At 38.5% G+C, this 17,474-nt stretch overlaps 1 protein-coding gene across 5 annotated transcripts in view; it reads left to right on the forward strand.

Moving 5' to 3' along the window:
• Positions 1-17,474, forward strand: part of MAP3K20 (mitogen-activated protein kinase kinase kinase 20) — a 167,769-nt gene that overhangs the window by 60,991 nt on the left and 89,304 nt on the right. For all 5 annotated transcript variants that reach the window (XM_070580214.1, XM_070580213.1, XM_070580211.1 and 2 more), the window contains one exon: positions 12,877-12,964. In XM_070580214.1, the coding sequence (XP_070436315.1) occupies positions 12,877-12,964 (88 nt within the window). The remainder of the gene's footprint in view (positions 1-12,876; positions 12,965-17,474) is intronic.

Here is a 17,474-nt window from a genome sequence, read left to right on the forward strand (position 1 = left end):
AATCTCCACAGCACTTTGGATCCTCCACAGCACTTTGCACTTCTGATGGCCGTTGTGTTGCATCTTGTTATTATGCACTTTTATTTTCCTGCTGACATTGTATAAGTCCTTGATGGTAAGGGTTTATTTATTTTTATATGGCTTACAATGCCTGTCTCATCCTTGTTTTCATTCATATCAGGATATAGCACAAGTATAGGTGCTAAGGACAGTATCAGAATGTTAAGGGGAGGCATGGTTATATTTAATGTAAAAACTCAGAACCTATATAGGATATTAAAGGAAAGATCAGAATTTGGAGTTAGGGAAACTTTAACAGTAGAATAAAAATCTGGCCAAATATGATGGGATTAAGGACTAAATAGAAAGCAAGGAAATAGAATTCAGTGTAAAGTAGCATTTCATGTTTTGAGGTTTTGATGTTCATGAAAGTAGTTTGAGAAGGAAATGAGGGTCAAGAAAAGTTGTTTGTTTCTTGGAGAGGTGAAACTCACGCATTTTTTAGGCCTAGAGGATAGAACTGGAAAGAGATTAAAGATTCCAGAAAGGATATAATTGATGGAGCATAATATCCTGAGGGAAGAAGGGGAAGTAAGAAGAGCACAGGTGTCAGGGTGAGGTCTGGGGGAAGGAAGAGTACCGTTTCCTCTGAGACAGAGAGAAAGGCAGTCAGTGTCAGGTAGGAATGCCGAGGGTGGGCATACCTGTTTCTCCAACATGAGAGGGCTCATCATCTGAGAACAAAAAAGGCACCAGTAGCTAAAGGGCGTGAGAAGAGTTGAGGTTTATTGCAGCTGACTAATGAGAATTGTTTATTTCTTGATGTCATCATTGTCTGTCCTCCCCCACCAGATTGTAAACTGCATGAAGGCAAAGATTTTGCTCTCTTGTTCATCACTATCCTCAGCACCAAAAAATAGTGCCTGGCACATTGTTAGACACTCAGTAAATATTTATTGGGTGAATGGAGAGTGGAAAGGGGAGCTAATTGCAGATACTTAAAATAATTGCTACTGTCTTTTAGCTTTTAATAAATTTACAGACCGTATATAGACTATGTTAATTGTCTCAGGACAGCTGTGTCATAAAAACTTGTCTAGAGGTGGTGACAAGCATAGAACGGTAATTATTGGATTTTTCCATACTTAGCAGTTGGTAGAATGGGGACTAGGGCTTTAGAGTTTTGGCAATATTTGACCAAGGAGTGTAAAGTGGTATGTAGTACCCTAAAGATCCTTTCATTAAACGGAATCTTGATCACGGATAGCTTGGTAGATATGGCATTAAGTATTAGTTGCCTACCCTATATATATTCTCCTTGTCTTCCTTAAGATTTATGTATTGTTAGATGTGCCACTGTAACCAGCTTAAAAATACATTGCCCAGCCCTCCCTGAAAATAGGACTCACTAGTGAAATATAATCAGAACCCGTTGGATGAGATTGCTGAGAAAGCTTTAAAGGAGGCTGACCTAAGAGAACAGGCACCCTTATGCATTTTCCTCCTTCCTGCTCCCTGGGATGTGAATATAATGGCTTGGAAACTCAGGGGTTATATGTGACCATCAGGTAACCATCAGGATGCAAGCCAGTGCTAAGGATGCTGGTACAGAATATAATCGTGGAGCTGCCATATTAGGCTTCCTGCAGCCTTCATATTTTGAGGCAATATAAACTATTTTGTTTAAACTACTGTTATTTGGGGTCTCTGTTTCTTTCAGTAAAACCCGGTTGATTAGAAAGGAAAAGCTGGAAGGAATTAAGAGACTAGAGACCTCAATGTGGTCACCTGAAGAGTAGGTTTATTGGGAATAAGGATAAGAGGTTGAGGTCAGAGAGGGGTTCCTAAGTTTGAGATGGGTGAGTAATGAAAGAGTCTAAGGGATGGTCATAGGTTGCTAAAGTAGAATGCTGGTGACACTCCCGGAGGAGAGAAAGTTGAGGAAATTGTGTACCCAGATAGGTGAGCAAGAGGTAACCCTTCAGTTAGACCATTGTTTGAGTTTTGACTTCATGGGCCACCAAGGATCTATCTGTGGATCTATCTTAAGGACTCCAATTTGAGATACACTAGTACATTTTAACGTATGGCCTTGTTATCAAAATGATTTAAGGCAGCTAATAAAGATACAAACAAATTGTGAGATTAAAAAAATTAAAAATAGGAAAATAGGGCAAAGGGAAAATTTGGTAGAAAAACAAAATGAAAGCAAGAATGAAGTTAGTATGATAAAAACACACCCAGGAGATTCTCTATACTTTCTAGACATAGGCAACAAATTTGGGTCAAAGCTTGCTAGCAATCAGCTTGAAAAATGTAACATGATAGGTTGTTACCATAATCAGGAGCAACGGGATAAAAACAAACCAGTTGTTCAGGAAAATCACAAATAGTCCTTTTACTAAGACTATTTTACTTAAATTATAACTTTATATGACTGAATTAAAGAACATACGAAATCTTTCGTATGAGAGGAGTATAAAGACAATTCTGAGGAAAACCACAATAACCAAGTTTACATCTTACCCCAATATCGGGGTGAAAGATGAATATGTCAGTCAGGTAGCTCTACCTAATACCAGTTATTTGAATATGTTTTCAGAATGACTGATGTCTTTGCATAGACGTAGGTAAAATAACCAAAAGACTGAAAAGTAAGATGTGAAAAAAATTGATAAGAATTAGAATTTTTAGGCTTAGGAAAAACTATAATGTAATGTAAAAATTAGCCTTTAGATATTATCTTCCAGTATCTCCACCAAACACAAATAAAGACTTAGATCTCAGCATGAAGGCTAGTGAAAAGAAAGATTATCATGGTTGGTGGTGATGGTTGTAGGTATCGGAGGGTTCATGTAAGTGGAGGCTGTGTTTTCATCAGAACTTTAGGGAAGAACTGTCTTTGTCTTTAAGAGTGGAATTGCTTTAAGGTGGAGCTGTAGATGGGGGCTAGGAAGGAAAAGATTGGAAGACTTCAGATCCCTTCCATTCTTACGACAGTCATTCCGGATTATTTTTACTGTATATTTGTGAGGGTTTGGTACTTTTTTTAATCAGTAGTCTGGCAGATGTCACACACTTGCCTTTGCCGTTAGTTATTGTTTGTATATGCTGACAGAACCCAGAAATAGTAAAATCGTTAATTTAGCTGAAGAATCCAGGTATTCAAGATACTGTCTAATTGGAGTCTACAGGACTCCAGACTTTTCTGACTATTTTAAAATTAAATTTGCCTGAATTCTTCTAAATGATTTTGCAGATTTCCATAATAAATGTGGCAAACATTTCTCTTATGGGATGTAAATAATCAAACTCTGTTGCACTGTAGAGTAATATTATAAAGCACTTAGCTAATCAGATTGTGAGAGTCGCTCAAAATTCCTAACCATGTAATTTTTGCATAGAGAGAGGGTGCTTCATGCTGTGCAATTAACTGGTTTTATTAGCCATAAATTTGGTTGTTGCTAGCTAGCCTGATGGCCTAGTGCCTGTGGGGAATTAGATCTTGGTTCTTGACGTGATCCCGCACAATGGAGTGTCGGGAAGGCCTGGAGATCTGAAAGTGGGGGCAGCAGCTGAGGCCCTGCCTGAGGGAGGGAACTGAGGAGGAATTGTTTCTCACTGTTTTGTAACCAACTGCAGAGAGCTTTGGAATTTTCTAGGCCTTTGTAATTTTTGGAGGTTCTGTAAACTAATGTTCTGCTCTGTATTCAAATTAGGTTTGTAAAGTAAAGTGGGATGGTCAGTGATTAGAAGCAGGGCTTTGACATCAGACTACCTGTGTTGACAACCTGGCTGTGCTGTTCTCGGGTCTCTCGGTGCCCAGGTTTCTTCCCCTGTGACAGGGCGGTAATAGCAGGCCCTCATCTCCTGTGTGCTGTGAGGCTGTAAAGTTCAGTCTGCAGCAACTGCTTGGCCGAGCTCACAGTAGGCACTCAATAAGTTAGCTGTTATTATAGAGGAGTCTGCAAATTGGAATCTCTTTGAGCAAGGGCAGCTTTTAATAAAAAAATGTGTAGATGAAAGGACTGATTTTTTATTGGACTTTTTTTTTTTAAAGGGGGGGAATATATAAAAAAGGCAGATGGAGGAGGCCTAGATTCAGATTTTATCACTGACGTTCACTAGGCTCCTGGAGAGGGAGCGTGGACAAATCGTATCCAAGACCCAGTTCTCTTAACTCTTAAATACGGTAAAATAGCTAACTTATTTGTGAGGGTCACATAAGCTAAGTGCTTTGGAAATGTGAAAATGCTATATCTAGGTAAAAATGTGGATAAATATGGAAAGTCGAATATGGTAAATGTATGAAGCTAATTAAAACAAGCAAAATATAAAAGTAGAATGCACTGCTGGAAGAGATCTGAATTTGCCCATAAGCTTGACTTGGCTGGATGATGAATTGATTATAAAGGAAGGGAAAAGTTGTCAGAGGAAGGAATTAGCGTTGGTTGAGCACCAGGCCTTTGCTGGGCTCTGGGGTCGGATCACTGTCCCCATTTTACAGATGAGGAGACTGTGGCCCAGAGAGGTTAAATAACTTCCTCAAAGTCACCGAGCTTGTGAGTAACAGAGCAAGATTCATGCTCAATCCTGTTTGACTCCAGAGGATGTCCTAGAACACCTTGGTTAATTACCTCAGGTCAAATACAGAAATAGATAGAAGTTTAAAGCATGAAGGAATCTGGAAGATAATCTTGTCCAACCATGTCATTTTCTAGGAAGAAAACAAGGTCCGGAGTGACCAGGTGGCTTTAGGGCCATCCATTTTGGAACTAGAATTTAAATTCCCACTCACCTAGTCCAGTGTTTGATTAAATTATATTGCTTTTCAGTTTTTAGGAAGCCTAATCCTTCATTAGTTCATATTTCAAGGCTTATTCAAGGGCTTTCTTTGGGGAGGTTTCTGTATAATTTTAGCACCAAATGATCTCTTTGACCAAGTTACATACGTCGTTTGGTGGAAAGCTGGGTGCTTGTGCTTGCTTTTGTCACCCAGACTGAATACAGGTTGTTTACAACATGATTTGACTTTTTCATGTCATCCAGTGACATTCTGTTGTGAGCACGAAGAATGTAAAATCTCTTAGTTTTTAAAGAGGTATCTCTTAAATCCCTGTTCTTAAAGCTTCACTATTTGCTGCATTCAGTTTCAGCCACCCTGCCCTCCTGCCGGGTTAGTCTGCCCTCAGTTGGGTGTGTGCTTAACAGGGAGCAGCCTGATCCTTGGAGGGGAGCTCAGCCTGCTGTCCAAGTGGCTGCATGTGGTGAGTCTGCTGCAGCCCACCAGGAAAACCATTGAGCAACAGAGATTGCCCGGCACTCACATGTTTGTAATAAACACCTCCGCTCTCCATCTTGGTTGTTCATGAACAGTGAGCAGAATGGTGGTTTATTTTTCACTCTTAGTATTTCTAGCTTTTTTCCTTCCAAAGAAAATTCTTCATGACTTCAAATATCATTAGGAATATAGGTTATATTCTATTATGGAAGCTGAATTCAGTTCATTTATCTTTCTTTAGTTCCCTGAATTCCTAAAGGGCAGCATTTGAAAGAGAACCTACAGAACTGTGAGGTTTGCTGCTTGTCATGTGACTTTGTTATTGACTGGGCCTCATTAAGCCTAAAGTGGCTCAAAGAGTGTGACCTGTGTATAGCACTCCAGCAATGACATACAGGATTGAAAATCATCTAAGCCTACTTTTTAAGTTGTTCTTGTAGTGCTACAATTTTAGGAGGAATGGGGCTGGTTTTCCATCTTGCCACACATGTAAGAATCGAGTCTTTATTTTAGGAAAATGCCCCTAGCCATGATACTCTTGGGGTAAAAATGCAGTGAATTAAACAGGATTTTCTTGGTTTTGACCCCAGTTTTTGTGATCTGATGCATATAAATCTTTTGATTACTGAGATTGAGCGTTCTGCCTCAGTTATCTTTATAATCAGAGCCTGAAACAGAAGGAAAGGGAAGTTCTACCTGTGTCTTGCCTGAAAGAGCTAGATGATTTGACCTTACAGTTTTGTAAATACTGTTTTGGGAGTCTTTAAATCAAGAATTTCCCCTTGTCTCTTACCTGTCTGCTGCTAAGTACAATAGTTCTGGGCTCTGTGTGATAAAGATAAGAGGCCTGCTGTACTGAGAGACGAGTGGCTGTGTGTTTTTGAACCCATCCTGTTCATTAGAGACCTGGTTCAATTGCTGTGGACTTTTATGACGCGGCCCAAGCCTAAGAAGAGGAGTGTTGTGGTTCTTTCAGGCTGCTGAAACAGGATACCAAAGATGGGGTAGGGTATAAACAATGAACATTGGTTTCTCACAGGTCTGGAGGCTGGGAAGTCTGAGAGGTCAGGGCATTAGCAGATTCAGTTTCTGCTGAGAACCTGCTTCCTGGTTCATAGATGGCCATCTTCTGGCTGTATCCTCAGAGAAAGGGGCAAGAGAGCTCTCTGGGGTCTCTTCTGTAAGGGCACGAATCCCATTCATGAGGGATCCACCCTTTTAACTTAGTCATCTCCCGAAGGCCTCACCTCCAAATACCGTCACACTGGGGATTAGATTTCAACTTGGGGGGATTTGGGGAGATTTTGGGGAATACAAACATTCGGTCTACAGCAGGGAGCCTGCTTACAGGAAAGCCTCATCCTGAGAATCAGGACCCATCTGTCACTGCACAATAGAGAAGCGTCTGCCACAGCATTCCGGTAGAACAGTGGATGTGGAAGGTGCTGCCTTGACAAAAGGCTGGCTTACCTGCAGAGGTGATTTTGGAAATATATGGTAAATGTATTGGGTAGAAAATTGGAAATGGAAGGTTTAAGACTAAGCAAGCCTCTGCATTCTGAATCTGAAGAAGTACAATGCCAAGGCAAGGGCATGCTTGGAGAACAGCCAAGCAGGAAAGGGCTCTCAAGACATTGCTCATTTGACTGCCTTGGATTGCAGAGCCTGCGGGAGGCAAAGTGTAGTCATCCAAGGCTTCACTCTGCAGTTTAAATCAACAACGAGCTGGTGAACATAAATTTCAGATGTGGCTTCTACTGTGGTTATATAATTGATTGACTGTCATTCTTAGGAAATAATCTCCTTAGTAACCCTTATGCGTGTGAAAGAACAGAGTGAATACTGAAGCAAGTCCACACCCTCTGGCCATTTTTCTCTTCTCACTGTGCTATTCAGCGTAAACATTTACTAATGTGGACTCTGTATAGCAGTTAAACACACTAGCTATCACTATCATCAAGTACTGTTTGTTGGCTCATCCCTCAAGTATTATAGAGCGTTTCCTGTATGTAAAGTGTCTGACCTCTGTCCTCGTGTGGTGTTCTACTGGATGGTTTACAAGATGAGCACAGTCGGGAAGCCTTCCCTGAAGGGCAGCAGGCCACAGGCGCGCATGTAGGAGAGGAGGATTGTCTCCTAAAATGCTGAGCCAGATCCTGGGTAGGCTGCGATCGCTCTAGAGTGCGCTCAGTGTCCAGTCCCCACGTGTTTGGTCTCAGGGCCTCTCAGAACCTACGACCTTCTTCAGGAGTGACCCAGGCAAACGCTAGTTAGTTCCGGAGGCATGTCAGGAGAAACAGCTCAGAGGTTAACTAAACTAGTTTTTATGTGCCTAGGGTAATCGTGGGAAGGTGAAGAAAGTTTTACTTCTTCCTGATGCAATCCTAGGGAAAATCAGAATTTCTCTGCAAATAAATATTTTTTATTTTATATGTTCTATATATTACATGCATGTGTTGCTTTTTCTGATTAAAAATATATAGGCATGCACAACCAGAAGGGTCTACAAGTAGGATATACAACTGTTTATTAGTGGGCTTTGGGGAGAAGAAGAAGAAGAAAAAAAAGAAAAAAAGAAAAAAGAAGAAGATTGGCAACAGAAGATTGGCTCTGGTGCCAGTCTTTTAAAAAAAGAAGACACCAGAGTAACTGACATTTGCTTTTAAAATATATATATATATATATATATAGCTGATGGTAAGGAATTTGGCAAATAGGTAAAAACTTAAAATTATTTATGATTCTTTCTACTATCTAGAGATAATCATAATTAATATTTTGGTTTATTTCTTCTCAGTCTCTCTTCTGTATATATAATTTTTATTTTTTTAAAATGTGGGATCGTACATCTTCTTGAACTTTGGGGGAATATCCTAAACCTGGATCATAGTGGAACCTGGAGACAGAGCTGTCTTTGGATAAAGCCTTTGACCTTGAATGCTCAGTGTAGTAAGGAGACTGCTTCCTCTGAATGATTGAACGAGCCGTTTTTCTTTCTTTTACCACATGTACCAGAGGGAAAGGATGAGCAGTTGACGCTCTGGACAGTAGGAGTGTACCATGGATTTTTTAATACCTACTGTCCTTGTTGTCAGTACCACATCACAGGCAGAAGGATGGACCCTGTGCATAATCCTGCTGCTATGTGGAGGGAATAGCTGTTGACAACCAGGGAGGAAGACCTGTTCCTAATGTAAGGTGTAAATAGGGCCTGCCAGCCTAATGATGTGGGTCTTCATAACTATTGCTTTCATTAGAATGCTGTCTGTAGACCATAGACAATAGATTAATAGAATGCTGTCAGTACCTTTACTTTCACAAAAGGAAGTGAACTAATTTTTATTTATAATTTATTTATTACATAAATACATATAGGCTACATCAATGGAATGTAAAATAAGCTTTAAAAACACAGAATCCTTAAGGGTTCTATGGCAGCACTCCACAAGTAAAGAAACAAATTTAAATTTGGGATTGGCTTGAAAAAACTGCCGGTTATAAAATAAATAAGTCATGGGGATATAATGTGCAGCATGGTGATTACAGTTAATAATACTGTAGTGTATAGTTGAAAGTTGCTAAGAGAGTAGATCTTAAAAGTTCTCATCACAAGAAAAGACAGTTTGTAACTATGTAGGTGACAGATGTTAACTAGGCTTATTGTGGTGATCATTTTGCAATATATACAAATATTGAATCATTATGTCATACACCTGAAACTAATATAATATGTCAGTTATATCTCAGTTTCTGTCAAAACAGAAAAAAAAAGTTTTGAATTGCAGGAAAGGGATTGCTCTGAAATGAAGATATAAATTATTTTAAAATGTTATTTTAAAGCTGTTGAAAGTACTTTAAAAGAAGGAGATTAAAACTTAAATTCCCTTAACTTAAATTTAGTTAAATTATGACATTTAACTTCTGCTCCCTGATTGAATCAGCTCTTTGGAACCTGTGTGGTGGTCGACTTCTGGAAACATGGCAAACTGAGCTAATGGCTCATCTCCTCATAGAAATGCATAGAAATGCCAGACAAAATAAAACTAACAAAATACCCACCTCCTCCCCAGCCCTATTAACAAACTAAAACCTCTGTCATTTTTCCTATAAAGAAAGAAGAAAAGAAATGGGAAGGGAGGAAAAGAGAGAGGGAGGGAGGAAGGAACCGGTCCCCGCTGGAAGCAGTCGGAGCTGTCACGTATCTTACTGAAACTCTGATAAGGACGTGACTGTTAGACGTTTTTATGGACAGACCTGTGTTTACTCCACTTCTCACATTGGGACTCCTTGTTTTATGGAGAGTCTCCGAGCCTGAGGTGAAACTGCTGTAGTCTGTCAGTCTTTCCCTAGATCCTCTAGTCCTACTCTGGAAAACTACTTATTTATCCCAAGGATATTTAGACCTTGGGTTGTGTAACTTTGGGATGATTATTGTATATGTGTGTATGTGTGTGTGTATATATATGTCATCATTCATTTCTGCCAAAGTCTAGAAGAGCATTTAAAGAATTTTTTTCATTGTGGTCAAATAAAATGTAGAATCAATATGACTGAAGTGATCAATTTTCATCAAATTTTGTTGAAAATAAATGACTTTTTTTGTTTTCAATAGTGTTAAAAGATATATTTACTTTTTTTTTTTTGCGCAGTGGACCATTATTTTAGCCTTCCTCATTATTATGTTTCCTTTCTTAACAGGCAGGACTTTTTTAAACCACTAATCCATTATTTGAATGGGCAGTCTATGTGCTAGAGTATCCCAGAGTTTAAATCAGGACAACAACAATTTAAGGAGAAGTTATTTACTGCATGTTTATTACAACCGTTTCATTCATGAACTGTTGGCAAGCAGGTGCCGATAAAGGCAAATCTACAGAATACATCTGCTTGCCATCAGATGCTGACTGCTCAGCTCAGGTTTTAGTAATGTGACTAATCCCACAGTTATTTCTATGGGAGCTTGTTTGAATTGCTAACATCGTGATATCTCTTGGCCTTCATTTATTGCAAATACCACTTATTTATTTAGTCTGTTTCTGTTTATTATTAGCCCATTTCCACAAAACTAGAACAGCACCCTAAAATAGTATGTTGTTTTCATGATGTTAAATCAAATTCTTAGTTTATTAAATTAGAACCTAAAGTCTAATTCCATAGAAATGTCTTTCACTTGCAAATTATACTGCAAGAGTATAGTTTCCGTAACCGTAAAAAATTTTAAAAATGAGCACAACAATAAGACACAAAGATAATGGTTGTTATTTTGATATTAGTATATGCCTACCCATGAGCTGTTAGACATGCTTACCAACGCTTGGAAAGATAAATCGTCTCTCCAAGGTACCACTTGATAGTATCTTAAAGGTAAATATGAAAATTAGCTGGAACACTGAAAATCCATGTCATGCTGAATTATAAAATGGTCATCCAGGATTCAGAATGTTCTTGTATTTATTCTTTATTAATACAAACTTTCTTTTTGCTGAGGAAGGTTCTCTCTGTGCTAACATCTGATGCCAGTCTTCCTCTAATTTGTATGTGGGTCGCCACCACAGCCTGGCCACCGACAAGTGGTGTAGGTCTGCACCCAGAAACCGAACCTGGGCTGCCAAAGCAGAGCACACTGGACTTAACCATTAGGCCATGGGGCTGGCCCCCAGTACAAACATTTTAATGGTCACAGAATTTAGATACCCCAAGGAATATACCAAAACGTACCAAAGAATAAAAAATAACACTCCTTTCTTTTGCAAATACTGGTCCAAACATTAATGCTCTAATCACATTGAACTCCATGCTTTACTCACAAAGGGTTCATCTGCCACTTAAAAATAGGGGAGGCGTATGCTTTCCAAACTTCACATGAACTCTGTTTTTACAACAAAGTTCATTTATTTCTCAATGAGTAGAATTGCCATATGGTTGAATAATTGTATCACCCAATTAGTGCATTTTCTTCCTACTTGGAAATCTATGCTATTAGAAGAAGGTTGCTTGATGAACACAGAACTCCTGCATGCAGTAGGCACTCAGTGAATGTGAGGGAGTTGTTCTAATAGCCCCTTCAATACCTATATTACCAAAAGAAAAACATTGTCAAAACAATCTTGATAAATGCCTCATCCCATCAATGATAATTTTATTTTTCAAACCATAGATTGTTTCTTTTTTTTAAGATTGGCCCTTAGGTAACATCTGTTGCCAATCTTTTTTCTTCTTCTTCTCCCCAAAGCCCCCCAGCACATAGTTGTATATTCTAATTGTAGGTCTTTCTAGTTGTGCTATGTGGGATGCCACCTCAGCATGGCCTGATGAGTGGTGCCATGTCCATGCCCAGGATCCAAACCAGCGAAACCCTGGGCTGCCAAAGCGGAGAGCACGAACTTAACCACTTGGCCACTGGGCTGGCTCCCATCAATGATAATTTTCCTTTCTCTTGGTTCTGTATTGACCCAATGCGAACCCTCAAAATTCTGTTTTCTACCTAGCTAGTTATTTGAACTTCAAAGCAAATTTCACAGTGTTTTTAATGAAATCTCAAATCTTTCTGTGAAAAAAATTATAACAACACATTCATAGTGTGCAGATTCCCAAAGGGGAGTCCCCTTTCTGACCAAGGCATCTCCATTTATCCTCAATTGCTGACATTCTTCTTCATGATCCCCTTTCTAGGATGAGGACTTATAAATCTTTATTTACTTACTGCCAATAACATGCCTTTCATTTAAAAATATTAAACATTTTTTGTATTTAACTTACACGATTGTGTACCTAATTGTATTTATAATTCTTGGTTAGCTGTATTTTATCTCCACAAAAGTAATAAAATTTTAGTGCCTACATGTGATTTAGTTAATCTAGAGAACATCCTTCTATAGACATTAGCAGAGATACTCTGTAGTATCTCTGTTTTTTCACTTTAAAAATTGTCTAGTAAATATAATCTATTTTTTACCACTTGACTCTGTAGTACAGTTTTCTAGTATTTAATACATTTCAAAGTGTAAAGTATGGTTTCCCTATGAAATCACCACTGGAGGTCAAGAATCCACCTTTATATCCTTTCCAGTACCTTGCATACAATATGAGAGCAGTAATATATTTTGAATGAATGATTGGATAAATAATATAAATGGGTGTCACCTGAATCTATTCAAGTACTAGTTAGGAAACCCCAGCTTAATTTTGTCATGACTATTCATCCAACTGATAGAAGTTCAGTCTTGCTGCAGTCTCCTAGAAGAGACATTGTGCAGAAAAAGTCTATGTGACTATTAGGAAGAGGGCTTTTAGAGTAAATAAATATGTCGTCTCCCCTATTGCGTCATCTTCCTTCATTGTCTCATGCTGGCTCACCAGTAAGCACCTCTTGTGGCCGCTTCAACCCCATTTCCTTTTTAAATTTTCAGCAAGCTTCAGTAGAAATTCTTCAACTTTCAAGAATGCTGCCAAAGGCAGTTTTCTCAGCATCACCTACTTGTTGAGCACATATATATCTTTGTAAATGTATGCAAAAGAAAATTGAATGGAAATCTATTTGTAAAACTTTTATAAATGTGAACTTTTATGCAGTTTTGTATTTGATTTTTGTACAGGCAGAAATACTCAGTGTCCTCAGTCACAGAAACATCATCCAGTTTTATGGAGTAATTCTTGAACCTCCCAACTATGGTATCGTCACAGGTAGGAACTCATTATTTGACTTCTTTCTTTCCCCAATTACCTGGCTTTAGAGTCCTTAATATGCTAAAATGCTTAATATTAGGTTCAGTCATGAATTGTGTGCTACTGTCAGATGTCACTTTTGTTGCTATAAAGCATTAATAAAACTGATTATATCAATATAATTAAGAATAGTGTTTCTACTTCTACCCATGTTTAATTGTGCTAATTATATCTGCATAAATGCTATTTAAATGCACTTGCAGCTGCAATACCAATATTTAAGGTGCCATTTAACTAAAATTTCATTTAATTAGTTGAAATGAGCGATGTTTTTTGTAACTCTGTGACCTTTCACAAATTAAGATTTCTTGAGCTATTCGTGTTGTAATTCTTTGCCAGCCATCTTAATCCCATTAGAGCGTTCTTTCTTCAAGGTCTCTGACATGAGAACAGTATTTTTCAGGTTGGTCATCTGGGTTGGTAATGACCTTGATCTAAATTATCACGTAATTTGGAGCAGCAGTTTATAACTGATGAGAATACCCTTTCCAAAAAGGAGCACACAGAAAATTTTGCCATATAAAAAGAGAAAGACATATTTTTAATACTTTATACTCATATTTCTATAATCCAGTGAGTAGCATTGGGTCTATAAGTATAATGTTCAATTTTACAATAAATAACTTTGATCAGTTCTTTATCATGGTAGTTCTTTGATTAAAACAAGACAAACAAGAAAACCTGAAAAGATTAGTCCTGTGTTCTTCTACTGTAGTGCTAAGAACCTGGATTGTCTTTGTAGAAAATAACAACAAAACACCCTCAATAAAAAGGATTGGATTGGATACTTGCTAATAAATTATCTCATCTAATACTTACAATAACCCTGTGAGATAGGTAAAATAGTTTCTATTTTACAAATAAGAAACTAAAACTCTAACTTAAGTAACTTTCCCAAGGTCACCCAGCTGGTGCTAGAACCAAGAGTGGTATAAATTCCTCAGATTGATTTTATACAGAAACTCCTCTGGTATGCAAGCCAGGTTCTGCAAGCTGTGCGCACACTGCTTCTTAAGCTCAGAAGGACATGGTTGCTGTTATTTATATCTTCCAATGCAGGCAGTTTAAAGTGCTTTTATTCTGATAGATAGCATTTTTACCTAAGTTCTTAAGTGGAGGGAGTTTTATTCCCAATTAGCTGTCTTTAGATCTATGCTTAAAATAAGGTTTGTGGCAGTTTTTATCTGGAGCTTATACATTTCCTATTAACTTAAATACCCAAGAATGGGTTATATTGTTAGGGTGTAAACCATGCTTAACGTTTTAAATCATATTTCTGGTTAAAGTTAAACTCTGCCTCTGACCCAGTTACTAGCTTGCTCCTTCTTTCCTAGTCCATTGTATTTACTTTTTACTAGTTATGTTTATCTTATAAATCTGAATCCAGTTTTCTGATCCTTGTTTGTGACTTGTTATTTTTATCAGGCAGATGAAAGTGTGATGCTCCAAAGAGACTGGAAACTCTGCTTCTTGTCTTGTACCCTTGATGTTTAATGCTTTTGCAGGGAAGATTTTAGGTTTAACTAACTCAGTGGTGAGGTGAGGATGAGGAGTAGAAAAAGGGACTTGAGTCATGGTGTGAATCCCTCTTTCCAAGAGTTTACTCTCAGTCCCATGGAGGATGTGAAACCCATTCATTCTTAGCCAGCATATTCAACCCAGTCTTCTCACCCGAAAGAGGGAAAAAGAATCCAAGTAGCTGGATGAGTAAGTTTGATTTTATTTAGTTTTTTTATAGGCTAGGCAGTTTTTTATGTCATGCCACCCCTCTAGCATTCCCTGCTCATACCTATACCTACCCAAAATCTTTGGTTGTAATTGATTGGTTCTTGTTAGATCTATATCTACTAAGTAAGCAACTGTTAACATTAAACATTTCTTTAAAACTTCACAAGTTTCAGAATTGTGAGGTAGCAGTAACTTGTGTATTTATAGCTCTTTTATTGACCTATGAGATTGATTATTAAAAACACCTCTTAGCCAAGTTTTGGTGTTTTAAGATGTATTAATTTGATAAGATTCTCTTTGTTCCTAGAGATACTAGTTTTAATTAAGTGTTTGTTTATAGGTATCTACCAAAGAAATATGTGAACTTTTCAGACAGCCTTCTGCAGCATTGGGATCAAGGCACGCTCTGTGCAGGGGTGGCAGTACATATGCCAACTCAGCCAATTGTGGGAGATCACATGGGTGGGGAATGAGAGCACTCATCCTGCCTCTTGAAATGAACACAAATAAGTCTTAGTATGGGGAGGTTAACAGAGCAAGAGAGCCAGGCAGGCACACTGACCTTGATCACCCAGCCTAGCTAGCCCCCTCTCTTTAGCACCCTGTCATCTTTCTCGGATGTTGGGGTTTTGGGGGGGGGGGGGAGACTTGAGTGACTTGAATCCATTCCAAGTTGAGTTTCTTTGTTATAGAAAAGGTTATTGCAGCAGGCAGCTGTTGTCACTCATAGTGAGGACTTGAAAGAATGATTTATCAGAGTGATGAAATGGAATGAACAGCGGAATGGGAATTGGAAGATGTGAGATCATGTCTGGATTCTACCAAAGCTGCATAGATGGGTCCCTGATTATCCATGTCTTAGTTTTCTTATATGTGAACGAAAGGACTAGAAATAGATGATTTCTGGGTGAGAGAGTGTATGAGTATGTGTGCACTTGTGCATGTGTGTTTGCTGAAACTTTTCATCAGACTTATAAAACCTGCTTATAAGGGGACCTGGGGTAGAGGCCAAGAGGCAGCTGCCACTTTATTTCTCTTGGAAGGGAAGTGAACATCTTTCTCACAGATCCACAAGGAAATGGAGTGACTAGAACCTCAAACTCCAAAGTCAAAAGAAAAGATAGAAGAATGGATCATATTTTCTTTGATCTTTGAAAACTTCCTACTTCTGTACTGCTCCCATTCTTCCCTGGGAGGAGAAGGAAGGGTCGTTAGACACTAAATCATGTAGCTCCCTTGTAACAAGCCAGATTGGAGAGGAAGCCTGCATCTGTCCCTGGGGCACACTGGGTCCCAGGCTTCCAGAGAAGGTGGTGTAGGAGCTCCGAGGCCTGGACATCACATCTTTGTGCCCTGGGGCTGCTATCACTTCAAGTTTATAACCCATTCTACATTACTTCTTATCATAGTCTAAGAGAAAATACTAGTTCTTCACGATTCTTTAACAGGCCCAAATTCTCATTAAGTTCAACCTTGGAAGACATATTTATGTTTAAGTGCCCAATCTCATTTCCTTTAACTTGATTGTGATGTATTTTAAGCACAGATACATCTAGTTTGCATGCTTTGATATTGTGTTGGTCTTTTCTTATTAGTCAGTTAGAAACAAGTGTCTTGTTGTAACAAATTCCAGACATTTGCCCAAATTCATTTGTCGTCTTAGTTATAATCCAAACTAAGTTTGGCCTTGGTGCTATTTTATTACAAACAGATTTCATGGGCGGCTGGCCCTGTGGCATAGTGATTAAGTTTGGCATGTTCTGCTTTGGTGGCCTGGGTTCACAGGTTCAGATCCCAGGCGGGACCTGCACCACTCATCAGCCACACTGTAGCAGCAACCCACAAATAAAAAGTAGAGGAAGATTGGCACAGATGTCAGCTCAGGGCTAATCTTCCTCAAGAAAAAAACAAGATTGGCAACAGATGTTAGCTCAGGGCTAATCTTCCTCAGCAAAAAAAAAGAGAGAGAGAGAGATTTCATGGTAATGGTATTTGTTTCAACAATACTGACTATATGTTTACGTTTTTCAAAGCCAGTTATTGTTGCTGTAAGACTCAAAGGGAAAAATTATCTTAGAAATCAAAAGGGAATGTTTAATTAATGTGGTTCTTTTTTTTTTAAGATTTTATTTTTCCTTTTTTCTCCCCAAAGCCCCCCAGTACATAGTTGTGCATTTTTAGTTGTGGGTCCTTCTAGTTGTGGCATGTGGGACGCCGCCTCAGCATGGCTTGATGAGCGGTACCATGTCCGTGCCCAGGATCTGAACTGGTGAAACCCTGGGCCACCAAAGTGGAGCTCGCGAACTCAACCACTCAGCCATGGGGCCGGCCCCCTAATGTGGTTCTCAATGACTCTTTTTTTAAAGAATTAAAACAAATACTTTATACTGAAGTCCAATAAACTACTTTCTAGGGACAAATTAAGTGATTCGAAAAGTATAGCCATGTGTGTATATGGTGAGTCCTTAATTTCTAATGAGAAGACCAAAAGGATGAAAGAATTAAATGCCTTTCTAAAATACTTTATCTACCCACATATTTAAAGATCACATTTTATATGAAATAATGTAATAATATTGTCTTTCTTGCACCCTCACATTCATGAAACAATTTCATTTAATAATGTATCTTCTACATCCATGTTTTTTTCATCATCAGAATCAGTTTCTAAGTTATCTTAACATGGTTTTCAGAGTACATCTCTTACGGAAAAACACAATGCTGTGTGTCTCCTCTACTC

Source organism: Equus przewalskii, chromosome 17, assembly GCF_037783145.1.
Source record: "Equus przewalskii isolate Varuska chromosome 17, EquPr2, whole genome shotgun sequence".
In the NCBI taxonomy this organism is placed as follows: Eukaryota; Metazoa; Chordata; class Mammalia; order Perissodactyla; family Equidae; genus Equus; species Equus przewalskii.